We start from the raw sequence: 17,471 nt of genomic DNA on the forward strand, positions 1-17,471 counted from the left end.
ATGTTATTTCCCTCGATTTATGTTGTACTGTGTTCCACCACTTCTGTACTTTGCTGTCCCTGCACGGTTCAGCTTGGGAAGGTGGCCACGAGCGTCCAGTGAGCTACTGCATCCCACCAGCCCCTCAGCCCCCAATGACCCCACCACCGGTGCCCAATGCTCCCCTCCACGGTGACCTCAGCCCCAGCACGGTGGGACGAAGGCGGCCGTCTCTCCAGGGGCCAAAGCCGTCACCATCCTCCGGGATGGCGAAGCACCGCTCGTAAGGGGTTCATAAGCATCTCCCCGGTGTCCCCCGGGGAAACGCGGGCGCATTTTGGCCCAAGCAGCCGGCTCGGCCTGCGGGAAGCTCCTCCCTGGGGGTGTAGCACAGGAAGGGGTGGCGGTCGGGGGAGTCGCGGAGCTCCCTGCGAGCCGGCGGAGTCACCGCTGCCCGCTGTACTATGCGTGTGTCTTGTGTTACAGCCATGCTGCACATCGGCGGCCAGAGCGAGGGGCGCGGGGAGGAAAAGGCTGTTTACACAGACTGCAAACCGCCCGGGGAATAGTGCGGGAGAGGAAGTGAGCCGGGCCGCTGTCTGACTGCCCCGGCTTCCTGCTCGCTCCCTCTCACGGGCAGGCGCTCACACACACACACACACACACACACACACACACACAGACACCGGCCCAAGGGAAAAAAAAAAAAAAAAAAAAAGGAAAAAGGGAAAACAAAATCAGGATCTCATTACTAGAGCAACAGAGCAACAGAGAGCCTGCAGAAGACTGTCAGCATGGAGAATCAGGGAATTTTACTCAGCTCCCTCTAGACTACCAGGAGAGAGCGGAAAAGTCCCTCAGCCGCTGGGTAGGTACAAGTGCTGCTGCGCCCGCCCCGGCTCCCGCAAAGTTTCGGGGGGCTGCGGGCAGGAGAAGGGGAGGCCGGCGGCTGCGGCCGCGCTCCGCTCGCTGCTGGGGTGGCAGGGGGGACAGCCCGCGGGAGGGAGGTGAGGCTGCCGGGCACCGCGGGGAGGGGGCTCGGAGCCCCGCACGGCGCCGGGGAGCCCAGGGGTCCTGCCCCGGGGTCGGGCCCGGGCAGCGCGGCGGTAACGAGGCGGGGGGCGGCGGTCGGGGGGGCGGGATGCCCGAGGAGGCTCCCGCGACCGCGGGGGCCCCCGCCCCGGTGGAGGGTTTCCCCGGGGGCCCTACCGCCCCCCGGGAGCTGCGGGTGCAGGTGAGGGGACGGACCGTGAGTGTGTGTGTGGAGGGGGGCAGATGCGGGAGAAGGAGCCGGAGGGTGAGGGAGCGGCAGGGCCGGGAAAGAGGCACCGGGGGTGGCGGGGAGCCCCGGGACCCCGCTCTGCGCGCAGCCCCTCGGCGGTGGCGGGGCGTTTCGTGTCCCGCTGCCCGGCGGTGCCGGCTGGCGGTGCGGGGGCTGTCCCCTCCCAGCGGCATCCCGGTTACGGCGGTCGGGGCGGCGGGGGCCGCCCGGTGCCTGTCAGGGCGGCGGGGGCGCCGCGGGGTCCCCGGCGGCGCTGCGAGGCCGAGCGGGGCCGTGGAGGGCGCGGGGGGAGGGAAGGGAAGGCTCCTGCAGAAACTGCAGAAGGGGCTTTAAAAAAAGGGGAAAAAAAAAAAAAAAAGTGTCGGGAGAGTTTCTGGCTTGTCTGGAAACAGCAAGACTAATTGCCATGCGCTTCCGGTTTGAAACTGGCAGCAGACAACATCTTGAAAATGAGTCACTGCAGCTCACAAAGAAACTCTGTGGTTTTCTCCCTCTCAGGTTTATGTATTTGCTCCTTTTTACAGTTTCCTTTGTAGTCTTCTGCCTTCTCTCCGGACCTCCCCCCACCCCATTCTCTTAGCTACCCCCTGCCCCCAGACCCCCTTGGCCGACGTGGATAGTTTCCACCACCAACTGAAAAAAAGAAAAACACAAAAAATGTTTGTAAGGGAAGGGAAAAAAAAAAAAAAAAGAGAGAGGGAGAAAGGGAGAGAAAGTGGAGAGTTGTTGTTGGATCTGGCTTTGCTGAAGGTTAGAGGGACTCTGATGCTGCAGGGGGAAAAAGTTCCCTGAATTTTCCACTGGCTGCAGGAAGAGAGCCCATTTAGTCATGGCTAAGTAATGTCTGCACACACACCAACTAATCTCATTAGGAGTTTCCGTTCCCTAACACAGGAGGGTTTTGTGAAGCCCTGTCAGCCTTTCTAACGTTGCAGTTGAAAGGGAGACAAGTTACATCTTTATTTACTTAGGAGTGTAGTGCTATGACAATTTTATATAATGTAGCATCTTTTAGGTCATGGGGACTCCAAAAGTCAATCGTTGCATTTCATTTCAAGCCAAACGTTGTGATTCATCTCGTATTTTGCTCATACAGACTTTTCAATTATTTCAGATTAATTTATGCATAAATATTTCCATAGGGTGAAGCATATAAATAGGGTAGCAAGATGTCTCTGTTATGATAAAGATGTTCTATGCAGGTTTGACAATTGCATGTAATTGCAAAGTTAAAAAATTTTGAGCCAGGATACTGAGGTGATGGCCATATTTGAAAAATATATTCACCCACATAGCCTTCCTGTGGTGGTGCTTTATGTATGTAGTTTTCAAGTGATTTTGTACATACCAGTTTTGATTTAGTGGTTTGTGTAATTGCTTTATGATGATTTGCTTTCATAATGGTCATGAAAGAAGTCTATGTTCAGAATTACAAAGATTTTTGCCATGCCCACCAATCTTAAAAGCAGAAGTAACAACTTTTTGTGGGAAAAAAAAAAGTCTGGAGCAAACAAAGAAAATGAATTCTTGCTTGCAAGTGGATTTTAGCTAAAGGAATTGTCAATAAATGCAAATAAAATTGTATGCATTAGGAAGGAACACTTAGCTACTTACTTGAATTATCATGTGATAGCATTAAACTAATCTGCAAATATTATACAAAAAAACCCAGTGCTTGCAGTATATCACGTGTTTACCTCTGAGGATCTGCAGTGTTTCCTGCACTTCCTATGTCCAAGTGGCACAGAAAAGTTCTTCATTAACATCACTTCACAGAGGACTTCTATTAGTGGATTAGTGACACAATCTCCAGACGCAGATGTCTCTCGATTTTCTAGCCGGGCAGTGAAGAATTTTTAGAATAGTGTACAAACCAGACAATGCCTAATCTCTGTCTCAATCAAACGCAGCCATCAGGAAGTGAGGGATTATTTCTCAGTTTTGGAGGTTTATTTCTTTTGTAAAATCCTCAGTTTTAGAGAAAGAAGTGCAATACTGGACATAGTGTTCAAAAACCTGTTGAATATGTTATGGAGCAGTTAGTGTGGTGTACAACACCAAAAGTAACTGAGGAGTGTTTCCTGGCTCTTACTGTCTCTCGCTGAAATATGGACGTTAAATTGTTCACTTATTGTGTTAAATATTGCTGGAATTTCAGTGTGCCGTCTATTGAATCAGAGCAGATTAATCACACACGTTCATGCATACAAACTTACACACACACATATATATATATATATGTAGTCTATCCACACTATATAAATGTTGTATGTTGTGTTCATTCGAGATAAGTGTAAAACATCTTGATGTCCTCAGGAAAACAGATATAGTAGTAGTGTACTTGGTGTTGTGTGTTCTGTGAATTTGAAAGGCTGAATGAGAAGCAATCCACAGATGTGTTAAAAATACAACAGTTCTGTCTGGAATAGAAAAAAAATCCAGATATCATGTAATGCATGATAGTTTCCACTCAAATAATAAAAAAAGTATTAAAGATACTTTTATTGTAAGTATAATTTTATTCTTCTCCTGTCTAAAAATGCGTTAGGAATATATATTATCTGCTAAGTATTACAATAATTGCTTGCATCCTTGCATCTTGATTTTTCCTAATCAACTCTGTGAGTTGTTCCTAAAAAGAAAAAACCCACAGGCTTATATCCTTTTTGATATCACTGACTCCACCTAGATGCAACAGCTGAAATGAGCAACTCCGTCTCAGGGGAGAAACTCAGATACAGCCTTCCTTGTAACTGCAACTTCCTTGTAACTTCCTTGTAACACCACACACATGGACAATTTCATATGTAGAAACAAAAGTGTATTTTGTTTTATTCATTGGCAGTTCTCAGTGCTTACTGATTCACAGTGGTTCTTTGCTCCTGTTACTTAATGTTATTGCATTAAACTTAAGCCATGGGAAGAAATCAAGTATATCACTCCAAAGACTGAAGTATTTCCCCTTTGCTGAGCATAAAATCCAATTATGTAAACTTTGCCTTCTTCTTGTAGTGCCCTTCTTGGGATGGAGGTATTCATGACAGAGTTATTCTTAGGGGCAGCTATTATTGGTCAAGTGAACAAAAATATTGGTCAAAAACTGGTTCTGAAACACTTAGCACAGAATGAAAGTCAATTTTCAGGTTCACCAAGGTGCACAGAGCTTGTTGCTTGTTCTGAGGCTCGTAAGTTTACATGTAGGAAGGTAGCTGTGTGCAACACAGACATAGAGGTCCATGAGCTGTACAGAAAAGACAAATCTTAGCCTTGGGAATGCAATCACATGATAACATGTTGCGTCAGAAGAAAGAAATAGGTATTAAAATGAACAGACATTTGGCTACTAAAGATAAGGGAGTGCGGGATAAGGGTGGGAACACCAACACATAGTTGTGATGCATGTATTTATTAAAAAGGATTTCAACTAGCATGTTTTGGTGACATCATAGAAAACTTGTAAGTTCATGTAGTTACTATTATCTCTCTGAGTGGTTCTCTGCCATAATGCTAAATAATCTAAGATAATAAAGAACTGACAAATTAGCTAGTACTTCCCATAAAGATATGGCAGGTTTGACTCCTTTTGCAGTGAGGTGATTTATCAGTCCATGGCTTTCTTCTGGTGGAGGTGGCTCCAGTGCATGGCATGCCTGGATGCTGCTGCTGGAATCCAATTTGGAGCTGTGTCACTGATTATAGGACAGTTATCCTGGGCCAGTTTCAAAGAGCACTGTTGGTTTTGAGCTGCTGTCTGTGCTTGGTAACCACACCCAGTGGCTCATGCCACAGGCTGTCACTGACGGGCCTGTGGAAGTCGTGTTGTGCTGTGTATCCTTGGATTGATTCACCGTGGCTTGCTCCTCGATGTTTCCCACAATAGGGAATCTCATCGTCTTGAATCATTAGACAGATGTTTACTTCATCTGTGGCTTGTTAAATGAATCAATGAGTATTCTGGAGGCTGTCGAGAGCTCTTGAAAGACCGAATATGTCCGTTCTCATGTTGAAGTATTTTGTTGAATAATGAATGATTAAAGATTTAGTCATGATTTTGAGGAGAATGTCAAGGTGTAGGCACAGGAAGTCTATCTCATTGCACCGCAAAAAACAAGGCTGCATGGATGGAAACAAAGATAAAGCACAAAGTGCCTCTCAGCTGTGCACTTCAGAAAAAGAAATTCATCGTTGTCCTTAAAACTTTAACGATTTTATGTGCCAGCAATTATATCACATTTCAGGTTCTTATGAGTTTGTTGTTAAGAGTGGATTTTAATTCAAAAGCTCTTTGAAGGAGACTTTCTGCTTTTCTAAAAGCAAGAACACCTGCCAACAAGCATGGATACAAAAATATCACAAAGACACTACTTGGCAGCTAATTCAGTGCCAGTTAATAACTGTATAGTCAGTTCTGCATTTTTATTTTTTTATGAATACTGTGGTAGTTTTTTTGCACTACCAAAATGTACCCTGAAGCTGTCGATCTGTTTGCTAGGTGCAATTCCTGGGCAGTATCTCATATTATACCAGACAACTCTATATTTAAGTAATATTTTAAAGTTATATGGCAGCGAAGAATATAGGAGGCAAATTTTGCCATGCCCTAGGTAGGTACAACTCAGCTGAAAAATTAATAGGGTTTTTTTACTGTCGTAGAGTTCTCAACACCATGTCTAACTTCCGGCTGCTTGCTCAAGTAGCTTTGCTGTGATTTTCTACAGCAGTGGGGTTTGTCCTTCTTGTATCTGTGGATCCATAATTATTTCTGAGCAGTCGTGCCCACAGTAGTTGGTGCTGCAGTGCCCTGTCTCACTGTCAGGAGGAAGGTCCACTGACCCCTGCGTGCAAGGGCCAAGTGTTGAAAACTGTTCGACTGTATGATGACAGTTATAGACATGACACCTATGGACTTTTAAGATAAGTATCAATCAGCTATGTAAAGAAAGGTTTTTGAAGACTATAGCATGTGATCTGTCCATATCTGAACAGTTAGATATAGCTCAGGATCTTCAGGACAAGAGTCTCTGAAGGAAGCCAAAAACTTACTTTGTTTTGATCTTTTAAAGCACTTAGGCATGTATTTACTTTTGAGTGTGTCAGCATTTCTGTTAATGCAGTGAGACTAGCTGCATGTTAAATGTAACTAAGGCACTGCAGTGGCTCTTGCTTGTTCTGTGAAGGGTCCTTCTAGTCTTCCACAGCTCTAAATTTTGCAGTGTCAGGATGTACTGTGTGAATGATACTGCCCATTCCATGGCTTCCCCCAGACCTGTTTCAGAGAGTCATTTCAGTCACATGTGTGTCTCTGCTTACCAATTTACTACCCAATATTTGAAGATTCAGAATGTAACTTGGATGATCTTTGCAAATACCAGTTTACTACATGTTAATGTGTTTTGGCTCTTGTGCAAGCAGTACTGTCTTAGATTTTTGAGCTTTAAAGTATACAATTTTCTTGTGGCTCCTAACTTGAAGGTCATTTGAAGTACTATGAGGGGAAAACTCATGTCTTATACACTGTCTTTTATTTTTCATTGTTATTAAATTATATAATGAATAATACATAACTTTTATGACCTTTACCGATCATGCAAAACTGGTAAAAGCTTTCTAGGTTCTAACCTAAGTATTAAGTCCAAAGTCCCATTAATACTATTTTACATGATGGGTTTTTTTCTGAAAACATTGGTGAACAAGGAAAAATATTTGTGTAAAACATGCTTTTGCAGTTGTACATAAAAGCGTAGACTTGGATTATATACTTCATCTAAAGGATCTAAATGTTTTTAATCAAATGTCTTATAAGTTTCCCATCCTTATTTTGCAACACAGCTGATAGTTCATCTGGGAAACAGATTTCTATTCCACATCCATTTGCTTCTAATGTGGTGACAGCACCTCGTTACTACGTCTCTGTATATTTCTTCTTTTTTGTTGTTGTTTTTTTTAATGAAGATTGATCAGATGTTTTGGCTTTAGACTTGTTTCAGTTTAGGCTTTTTGAGAAGGATGCTAATGTGTGTTATTGTTTTTAAATGTTTATGTTGTGGTAGTGTTGAGTGGCCTTTGCTGTATCAAGCAAACAACACAAAAAAATTTATATACTGAAGTACCACCATTATCTCTTCCCAGCAATTAACAGTAATTAATGTGAAGAAACAATTTAAAAAAGCATTTAGAAAATAAGAACAAATTCCTTTTGCAGCTTGGTTAGTGAAATCTGGAGAAAGTTGACTACCTTCAGAGAATTTCTTCTATGCTACTCTGACATAGCTGAGATGGGAATGTGGGTTTAGATTCTGGATATAGACCTCTGTGAAGTCTGGTGACTCAGAGCAGACTCAGAGCAAGTGGCATGTGTGGTCAGTTTAGCAAACTGAGTGTGGAATAGGGCTGGCATAGAAAGTATGACTGCAGCACTCCTTCAGTACTGACACTTCAGTGATAAAAAACCCGTACAGAACAGAGCACTTTGATTCCCTGGGAGCAGGGCACAATAATGCTGACTATGCAGTCTTATCCAAGTGAGAAGAGTCTTTGCATTTTATTTAAACATGTAATTTTATACAGAATTCAATAGGATACAGTATTCAATAGGACAGGATACAAGTCAAAACAGCGGCTGTTACATATCCTGAGCAGCAGAGACATTGACAAACCAATCGGTGCATTGATGTCACTTCTAAACATGTGCAATCTGAGCACTCTGCATACAACAAAGTTTGCTGTAGTCATTGAAATAGTGTCTCATTTGTCTCTCATTCATAATTTGCAGCAGCTGTGGGAATTAGTTTAAGCACACAGGACACAGTACAGGAGAGTGACAACCAGATCTTCTCCTGGCTGAGATCTCATGTATTCTACGATACATTCTGTGGGGTATTCCAGTGTTTAACGAATGAGGTGAGGTGAAACATGTAGGTGTGACCTGCAGGTCCTTGTTGGTGTAGCAGGAAAGTGAGTAATATCAGAAGATTAAAATATTTTAGTTGGGTTTTGGTTTAGCTTAGTGCACGATAAACACATAGAACTTTGATTAGCACTGAGAAGAATAGCAGATCTTTGAGATTTTTATGTGTAAGAATAGTTCTTAATTTATGTTTTTGCTATGAGATATTAAAAATACAGACCTTGACTAGTGCTGTGACTTGTTGCTTATTTTTTATGGCTAAGGGACTTATACTCTGGCTTGTGCTCCAAAACCTACTGCAATAGAGCTAATGTTTTGGGAAGAAACTGTCCAAATAAAATGATTCCATATTTGTAGGTTACCATCTGCTGAATTGTTTTACATCATTTTTGGTATAATGCTATAACTGACTCTCCTTGCAACATGACAATATGCAGGTAAGCCTGAATGTTATTTAATAGTTCAATGGCTCCTTTTGCTAATCCAACAAATTCTGAAAATCCAGTTTGCGTGGTGAGGCAAGTCTGACTACCAGTCTATGCTACAATGATCTTGCTGTGCTTTGGGTTTCATGAAAATTGCCAGCCACCTTGGTTTTCCTTAACAGAACTCCAAGGACTGTTTCCTGTCCTTTTGGCCAATTTCCTCTCTGCTCACAGCATGAAAAAGACCTGCTTTTTTATCTGAGTTTTAGTCTAGGAAAAATCAGTGGCAAGGGGAAGGTTAGTTTAAACATCTGAATATGAAATGTATTAAAGCAGCATTTGAGACAGCAGATAATAATAGTACACAATTTAACATATTAGAGCCACTGAACAAGTTAGAAAGCATTCGGTCTGTTGTTGCAAAATTGAAAATTTTAATACTTTGTTTAAAGAAGGGAGTACAGATAAAGCATTTACATTTGGGAGTAATCATCTCTTGCTGTATTAAGTAAACTTTCAGAATAGCTGCTATTCCTGGAGGTTGGAACCTCTGCCTTCTTCAGCTCTAGAAACATCAGAAATTTTATATAGGATGGTCAAGTAATCATGATCTGTGTCCTACTGATGCCGACAAATATATAAGAGGAAGTCATATGGGAAAAATAAATATATAGGACTGGTTTTGAAAGCAGGAGTCCCTCAGATTGAAGCATAGCATGTTGCCAGCGTGCCACAGATGTGCACCACATGAGCAGACAGAAAGCAGTGTGAGGAGTCTGCACTCATTTTATGTCTGTCCCAAGGTGAAGGGTTGGAGCCATTACAGATTTATGTAGTTTTGCTTATGGCTAGCTTTAGAAATAATTGAGCAGGTTATTTTTTAAGTCTTCACAGGGAAGCAACTAGCCATTTTTCCTCCTGCTAAGGGCTTTTACTCCAGTGGGATTAAAACTGTTTCTTGAACTGCATCCTTACAGAAAATGTGAAAACACTTGTGTTGTAGAGGCGGTGTCATCACACCTCTGCTTGGCAGGCAGCCAGTCCTTTGTTTTATTAGTTTGGAGATTGCAGAACTTTCTTCCTTTGGACATCTGCCTCCGCTTTTCTTTGACTTAGGTAAAAAAAATTAAAAACTGCAAACACCGTATTACCAAACGTACCTACTTGAAGCATTACTGGACATATGTGTGAGTGCTTTCTTCTCTATGGTGGAACTTGATGTTATCCCTTAATCTTTTGCGAGATTTTGCTGCTGTCTCTTTTGTGTGGCTCTTAACCACAGGAGCCTGTTTATTTTTTTTAAACGTGCTGGGCCATAACAGTGGGTATACTTGCTTGAGAAGGAGACCTTATAAATTTTTACTGTAAATAGTCTTTTGAATTGTTATTTAAAGTAAAAAGACGACTGTTGTGCTGGAGTAGCAGAGTAGTCATACCTTGTATGACTCTGTTAAGTAGATTGTCCAGCAAAACCCTCTGTGTTTTTTTGGCTCATCCTTAAATCAGGCTGTGTTTTTAGTTTTGTAGTAAATAGGAACTTATGCTCTGGGGCACCCCTGTGGCTTTCTCTAATGTTTCCACTGGGTGGTGCTGCAGGAATTCCTTTTTTTTTTTTTTTTTTTTTTTTTTTCACTTGAATCTGCATTTCCCAGAAAGACGCCTATAAAATATAATAGGAGGAAGTCCTGATTTAGAAAGTTTTTGCAGTTTCAACACAATGGAAGGACTTGGAGGATGCTCTGACAGGAAATGTCCTGGTTGCTGGATGTGGAAAAATTACCAGCATTCTGTATCATACATACAGTCGGTTCCCTAAAGTGTCCTGGGTATGGATTGCACCACTAGTTTGATTTATTACCTTTAATAGAGAAAGTTCTGCATCAAATGAAACCAGGTATATTTACACACTTAGTTCAGAGCTTATTTTTTCAAACCAAATTAAATTAGCAGTAAGATCTCCTTTGATGATTATATGAAAGCTTTCTGAGTAAACAAATTGATATTTGTTTTTTCTCTTTTCTGGCAGAATCACCAACCACATCCTATTTATCACCCTTGAAGCATCTCTGTTGAGAAATAAAGTGTTAGGACTGACTCAGCTTTTTCTTTCAAACAGTTCTGAGCAAACATTTGGGCAGATTTGGCAATTGTCTTTAACCTCTCATGATATAGTCATAGTTACACAGATGAATTTTCAGTGAAAAATGTTATGGCTGACTAATTTTTAAATTATTTTAGGAAAGTTGCTTTTGTTGATAGACACTCTTGCTTCTGTAATTAGATGAAAAACAAGTGTACTTCAATTTTTTTATAGAAACTAAAATGAAAAATAGAAAAATTGTCCTAGAGGATTTATAAGCTCTTCAACTTTTCATATGGACATTCACTTTAGAACTGTGTTTAGGATGTATATAGACACTATCTTGTTTCATATTTTTCTCTATATATACTCTTTGATATTTTATACAGCATGGAATTTATATATAGAATTGTTTTGGTAATTTCCAGCAAGAATTTTTTTTAAAAACCCATGTAGCTATGTATTTTCTATGTATTAATGGACTTTAAAATTAATTCAGTTAAGTAAAAAAATCTCCATTTCTAGTATTGAGAAATGGTGGTTAAAAATAATGGCAAAACAGTCACATTCTTGCACATGGTATTGCAGCAGTCATTTCAAGGGTTAAAATGAACCTGAGACACTTAGAAAAATAAAACCAGAGCTGCTATTACAAACTGGGACAGATGTAGGAGGCCAGGTTTCCTGTGGCCCATTTTCCAGTTTCCTGGCTGCAACCTGCAGAAATAAAGGAAGCCAAATGCTAACGTGAATGAGAAACTAACAATGCCCCGCGTCACGCTGCTGGGAGAAACGTGCTGGACAGAATTAGGATACAAAAGCAGAAAATGGATGTACAAAAAATGTACACACGTTTTCCAGAGTAGCTGAAATGGTAAAAATAGGCATCTATTACTGAGAAATACTGTGTGCTTGCAAAAGCACACACGTGCCTGTAAGGGAAAAGTAAGTTGGAGGTGTGTGCCTGCTGTGATGGGGCATACAAAAAGGAGCTGGATCTTTTGCAGCTGCTTTGGCTACAGAAGGAATCAGCAGTTTCTTCAAATGCTAAGGGAAATTAATTTCCCTGCCCTGACTCAGCCTCTTAATCCTTTTCATGTACATGTCTGATCACCATCTTTCTGTGACTACCTACATGGCATAATGCTGGCTAACACCTTTTATGTCTTCCTGATTTAATTGGTCACCAGCTGGTTTTTTTCAGCCTCTGGGCGCCCCAGCCAGTCTGTCCCACTCAGTTATCCCTCCTCTGCCCCAAGTCCCCCGACCTGGTTTATAGCTCAGGCTCCCAGATGTTGTTCCTTTGCAGACCCTCTAAAGCAAAAGGGACTGGTTTTGATCCCGACGCCTGGAGGGATTCCTAGTTTTAGCCTTCAAAACTTGTTCAATCAATGTTGATTGTCCAGGATCAGCAGTTTCTCTCTATTTCAGAAAGGCTGTAGGGGAGCTATCATGGAGAAAAAATCCAAGTAGGAAAGTTGGACTACTTGGGAGAGCAGAGCTGTGTTACAGCTGCAACATAGTTGTGTGGACACTAAGGACCTCTGCAGAAGTCCTGAATGGCTACAGAGCTGCTTTCCAGCTTTTTGCCTTTTATATGTAGCTTTTCCTATGCAAGAGTCCTACAAAACTTAATGCTTCAAGGACTATCCTGCTTATCTCACAGTTCATGTCATAAATCTTTCTGATACTGAGATTTTGGTTAGCTAGATTTGTCTCTGAACCTCCTGGTTTTCTACCGCTTCGATGTAAGATGCCTTGCTTGTTTGTTTTATTTTGCCCAGCAGGTTAATAACGTATTAACGTTATTATCAACGTATTTTTGAATATTAATGCCGCCTTACTGACTGGCATTTTATCACATGGAATTTCATATATATTGTCTTGTTAAAAAAAGAAAAAGCCTATGCAGCTCATCAGCACATATATGATCACATGTTAACTATTTCCAGTGTAATTTGCATAATGTTCTCATAGTGGTTTTTTCATGCTGGTTGAAGCCAGTCTTCATATGCTAAAGAGAGAGAGAATATTTGGCATGTAGGCCCCTAAGTGAGGAGTTTGGGTAGACCCTTTACAGGAATATCATCTCTCAGATGGGACACTTTGCTCTATGGATGTCTCTGTCCATTTCCATTATCCTCTTCAGGGATAGCTTATGGTGTTGACTCTGCTGCTGCTCCAACTTTAGGCATTTCTGTTAGTCCCTCAGTTTGGTTGAAATAGGAGCAGAATTATCAGCACTGATACTCTGATTTTCTGCCTTCTGGCATCAGACCTAAACTTAAAATTTGGTGTGTGGAAGGCATGTTGTATCACACTGATCATGCAGTTGCTAGGGTTTGTATGGGGGGAAGCACATTGCAAGGAATGTAAATTGCTAATGCAGATGGTGTCGGTGTGGTTCCCTGTCACAGCTGCCAGAGAAATGGATTTTCAGAAAACTCACTCCTGAAATACCATTTTGCTGTCTAACACAGCATTTCCAAGTATAATTTCTTATAACTATGCCCGTGATTATTTGCATCAGCAGTAGTGGAAGTGATCACAAAGTAAAATTACTACCTAGGCTATCTAGGTCAGGTCAAACTAGCAAATTTTGTTTCATGGCTTAGAAAGCATCTTTGACTGTCAAATGCATTGTATAAATACTTTAAAAATGGTAAGATGGCAAAATCAGATATGTCAGAGTTAATGGATTAAAAAATCAACTATTTTGTCTGTGTGAATTTTGATTAGGCTTTGCATGACACAGGATATATGTTTCTAACATAGGTTGTATTTCTCATTCTGTACCATTGATACATGTGACTATCTAAATAAGGTTTTTTTTTAAACTATTTTTTCTGCTAATCCATGGAATTCAGTGTGTGGTTCCATGTATTATTTATTGCTCTGTATTCAAATCTTGTATTGAGCACAGAAGTAAGAGGAATATTTATTATGACTACTTAATATTAATAAAGAGTTGAATGAAATGTGGTCACTGTAGGAAGTGACCACATCCTAACAACCCTTTCTGTCTAAGTAAGGCAAGACACTGAATTCCCTTTGAGTCAGTAAAAATTCAAAAGAGTTAGAAAATACACAAATGAAATAGAATGTTTTCTGAAGATCTCCCACTCCTCACAGTCATAATTTATTATGACTTTTAATACAGGCACCAGATTTTTGGTTGAATTACATGTCTTCTGATAAATTCAATACATCTGTCGTAATTCTCTTGCTTGACCACTCAAATGAGGGACAAGTTAAGCCCTGTGTGGCCATTCTGTCCTCCCAAAGGGACAGTTAGTGCCTTGTGGAATCCAAAACAGTTCCCATAGAGAAAGGCAGGTTAATACTTCTGTTGACCTGTTTGGAAATTAAATATTTTGTATCAGTTAAAAAATCCTGTCACTGCAGAATCTTAGATTTTTCTGTTGTTGTGGGCAGAATGGGAATTTGCCATGGGCAGAATGGGAGCTTCAGATGAAGTTTATTAGAGAAGCCTTCCCTCTGAGTCATGGGGTGCAGAAGGGCCCCCTTTGCTTTCCAAACTCCTTCTCAGAGAGGAGGCCAGGCAGACCATACTCCTACAATGATTCCCCTGCAAATCACATTTTACAGAATGGAAATGAGATTAACACCAGTTTACCAAATTAAAGAAATCTGAGATTTTACTTCATATATACTTAGACCAAGGCTTGTGTTATAGGTAGTTACAGCTGTGAGTATTCAGTGTGACTCAGACCTGAACACCTCAAGTTTCGTGGTTAGAAGAGTAGGACCATACAATTAATGATCAGCTGAAAATGTAATTAGCATGATTTGCCTCATGTAGGAATCATACATACAGTTGCTGTACGAGCAATATGGGAAGCTTTATACAGGAACTCAGTGGCAGATGGAGGGATGAAGCATAATGCAGCATTGAGCTGTTTTAATCTCATTTCTATAGGGCAGACTTGGGTCATACCAGTAGAAGATTTATGCATGTACCAACTGAGCACATTGATGCTGAAATCTGAGGTACACAGGTCCTTTATAAAGCCTGTTCAGAGCCACAGGCTTGGTAGAGTTTATGGTCAGGCAAGATAGGGTTGTGAGGAGCTGCCTAAATCTAATCCCACCACTGCCATCTGCCCTGGGTCCAGCACCTGAATTGACTCCCAGAGATTATCCATGGATCTCAGCTGGAATAACTGAGCCACTTCCAAAAAGGTGGCAGTAACCTTTTATGTAATAACCCGATGGGAGTCACCTCTCCTTGCTCTCCTGGATGTACGGTTTGTGGAGTGAGCGTTCCTGTAGGATTCTCTCGCCAGGCTTGTGCTGTTCATGCACTTTACATTATGCCTATGGCTGAGTCACCTTGAGCGCCACATTCAGTAGGTAAAAAGGAATCCAAAACTGTTTACATTTTACAGATGATAAGCATCAGAAAACAGGTTCATAATGGAAGGTGTAGTACAAAGCTGGCTGGAGATTACCCTGTGAGTTTTCATGGGCAGAGGTGAATGGGGATGGAGCATGCTGCAGCAAAATGTTCTTAGCTTGGCATTCAGTTCCACCTAACCTCTCTTCAGAGCCATGAGTGCTGAACTTGTCATTTAAGAACTGGATGAGAGAATTGTGTCTTTGAGGTATTACACTGTTTTGGGTGATGATATGGTGAAGTTTGTATTGGTTCTTCTATAATTCTCATCCCTCTTTACTTTCCTCAGCTGAAGGTCTGCTGACAGGTCTTTGTAGCATGGGACACATTTTAGTATAATTTTGAAGAAAGATATTTATACAGTACTTAAAATTTTCCAGAGCAGCAAAAGTTCTGTTTGTGATTTCTTGTTAGGAAGAGTTGTATGATGCAAGTTGAAATCATGCAGGGTATGGCTGCAAAATATGTGATGTACAGAAAATAAAATTATTTAAGAGGAATATGATTATATATAAATGCACCTTTTTAGCAAAATAAATTGCAAAACTTACAAGTAATAGAAAGTATATACATATATGATGTGTATCTGTATATTTATGATACCAGATTAATAGGGACACTTTATTATCTATGAAGTTATAGATAAATAATATGTTAAAGATGCTAATATCTGTGAAGAGAGTGTAGTTTAAAGGAACTTTTAAAGGCTGTAAAGTGAGTAACTGTCAGGTATATTTAATCCTAGCTATGAATTTTTTTTCTTGCCTTATTTTATGTGGAAAAGGATTTGTATAAAACTCCAATGAAGCAAATGCAGATGTTTGAATGTACCAGACCTTCCATATAGGCTGTTCTGTTTCCAGGATCCCTAACAGTCCTAGGAGCCTCAAATGACCTTTGAAAGTGCTGCACAGTTATGGTGTCACTCATCTGGGCATCGGTGGTTTTGTCTTTGTCATTCAGATGGGACTCTCAGTTAATTAGAGAAATGAGGATTTTGAAGAGATAGTAAAATCGTCATTGATTCTGCCAACCCTTGTTTGGCCAGCTTACTTAGAAATGATTTGGACCAAAACATAGCTCCAAACCCTGTTTTTCCACAGAAATATTGACGGCGTTTTCTAGTATCACTAACTTGCTCATGCAATTTATTTTTCTTTATACTCGTGAACCTTATGCACGGTGATTTCCTTCCTGCGGGGGCAGACCTGAAGAGGCAGCTGTTCCCGCAGCGTCCCGCCGTCCTGTTCCCTGCCGGGGATAGCTGGAAGTCTTGTGCCCTCTTGTGGTACGCACATCCCGGGAAGCGGCAGGCAGCAAGCCTGGCATCCTGTCCGTGTCATCTGCTAGGGCACGAACAACAATGTATTTATTGGGAAACAAAATGAACGAGGGCGCTAAAAATCGTGAGCTTGTCTAGATAAAGACAAAAATACCTATTGTTTCATGCACAGATGTAAGTCAGGTAATAATTAGCCCCATTAGCACCATAGTCAATTAATCAGTACTAGCAATAAATCTGTGTGACACAACATATCCAAGTTAAGTTTCAGAAGAGACCAAGAAAAAATTATGTGATCCAGTGTTAACATGCTAAGACTGGGAATGTTTTGGAAAGTGGGTGAAAATCTCATTTAATGATTCTGTAGTTTAAGAGGTCAACTTTAGCTGTGTCTTCATTAAAATGATAAGTTGATAGCAGCAATAACACTCAAAGTTTTTAAGTTGTGTATATACCTGTGCTGAGTTGGAATATAGCCAGCCTTCAGTTTATCCTTTTATTGCAGTGCCTGAACAAAAGGTTTGTTCTAGGGAGGGCTCAGTAGCACAGGGGAGTTAGCAGAGGAAAATGATACTCAATCAACCTTTAGCAGAGAAAAAAAATATTCAAACAACCTCACTTGTGAGACTCAGACACTGTTAAAAATACTCCTAATTTTCAGTAGTATGCATGATAATGAAAGAAAAGGTCCCTGTTAAAGAGAGGTTCTGGGTAAACATCACTTACTTTACTGTGCTTAAGTGTATTGAACTTCCAGCTTTTCTAAAAAATAAAGAATGTCTTTTGAGCTATTTGAATGGGCAAACAGAAGCAGCAAAAGTAATTTCAGGCCCTGGAAAAAAACAAAATAGGCAAAGGCTGTCTGTTGGTGGGAGGGGGAAGCGATGTAGCTTCTGGTCCTGTAATCAAAGGCAATTGCTCTGTCTTCCCTCGTCCTTCCCCTTTTTCACAGTGACATATCTGAACAAGTCCAGTAAACTCCTCCTGACAGTAAACAGCAGGTTTTTAATATCATTTCCATGGATAGTCATATTAAGTCCTGTTCTCCCTGCCTTATGTGTTCCTTTGAAGAGTGATTGCTTACAATGAATGGAAGACA

At 41.1% G+C, this 17,471-nt stretch overlaps 2 protein-coding genes across 8 annotated transcripts in view; one reads left to right on the forward strand and one right to left on the reverse strand.

Annotated features, from left to right (window-relative positions):
- Positions 1-430: 430 nt before the first annotated feature.
- Positions 431-17,471, forward strand: part of ELK3 (ETS transcription factor ELK3) — a 37,196-nt gene continuing 20,155 nt past the window's right edge. For both annotated transcript variants that reach the window (XM_053977036.1, XM_053977037.1), the window contains exon 1: positions 431-847. The gene's annotated coding sequence lies outside the window, so the exon portion shown is untranslated. The remainder of the gene's footprint in view (positions 848-17,471) is intronic.
- Positions 16,242-17,471, reverse strand: part of CDK17 (cyclin dependent kinase 17) — a 115,083-nt gene continuing 113,853 nt past the window's right edge. For all 6 annotated transcript variants that reach the window (XM_053977025.1, XM_053977029.1, XM_053977028.1 and 3 more), the window contains one exon: positions 16,242-16,433. In XM_053977025.1, coding sequence (XP_053833000.1) covers positions 16,264-16,433 — 170 coding nt within the window. In that variant the 3' untranslated portion in view covers positions 16,242-16,263. The remainder of the gene's footprint in view (positions 16,434-17,471) is intronic.

Source organism: Vidua macroura, chromosome 5 (genome assembly GCF_024509145.1).
Source record: "Vidua macroura isolate BioBank_ID:100142 chromosome 5, ASM2450914v1, whole genome shotgun sequence".
Classification (NCBI taxonomy): domain Eukaryota; kingdom Metazoa; phylum Chordata; class Aves; order Passeriformes; family Viduidae; genus Vidua; species Vidua macroura.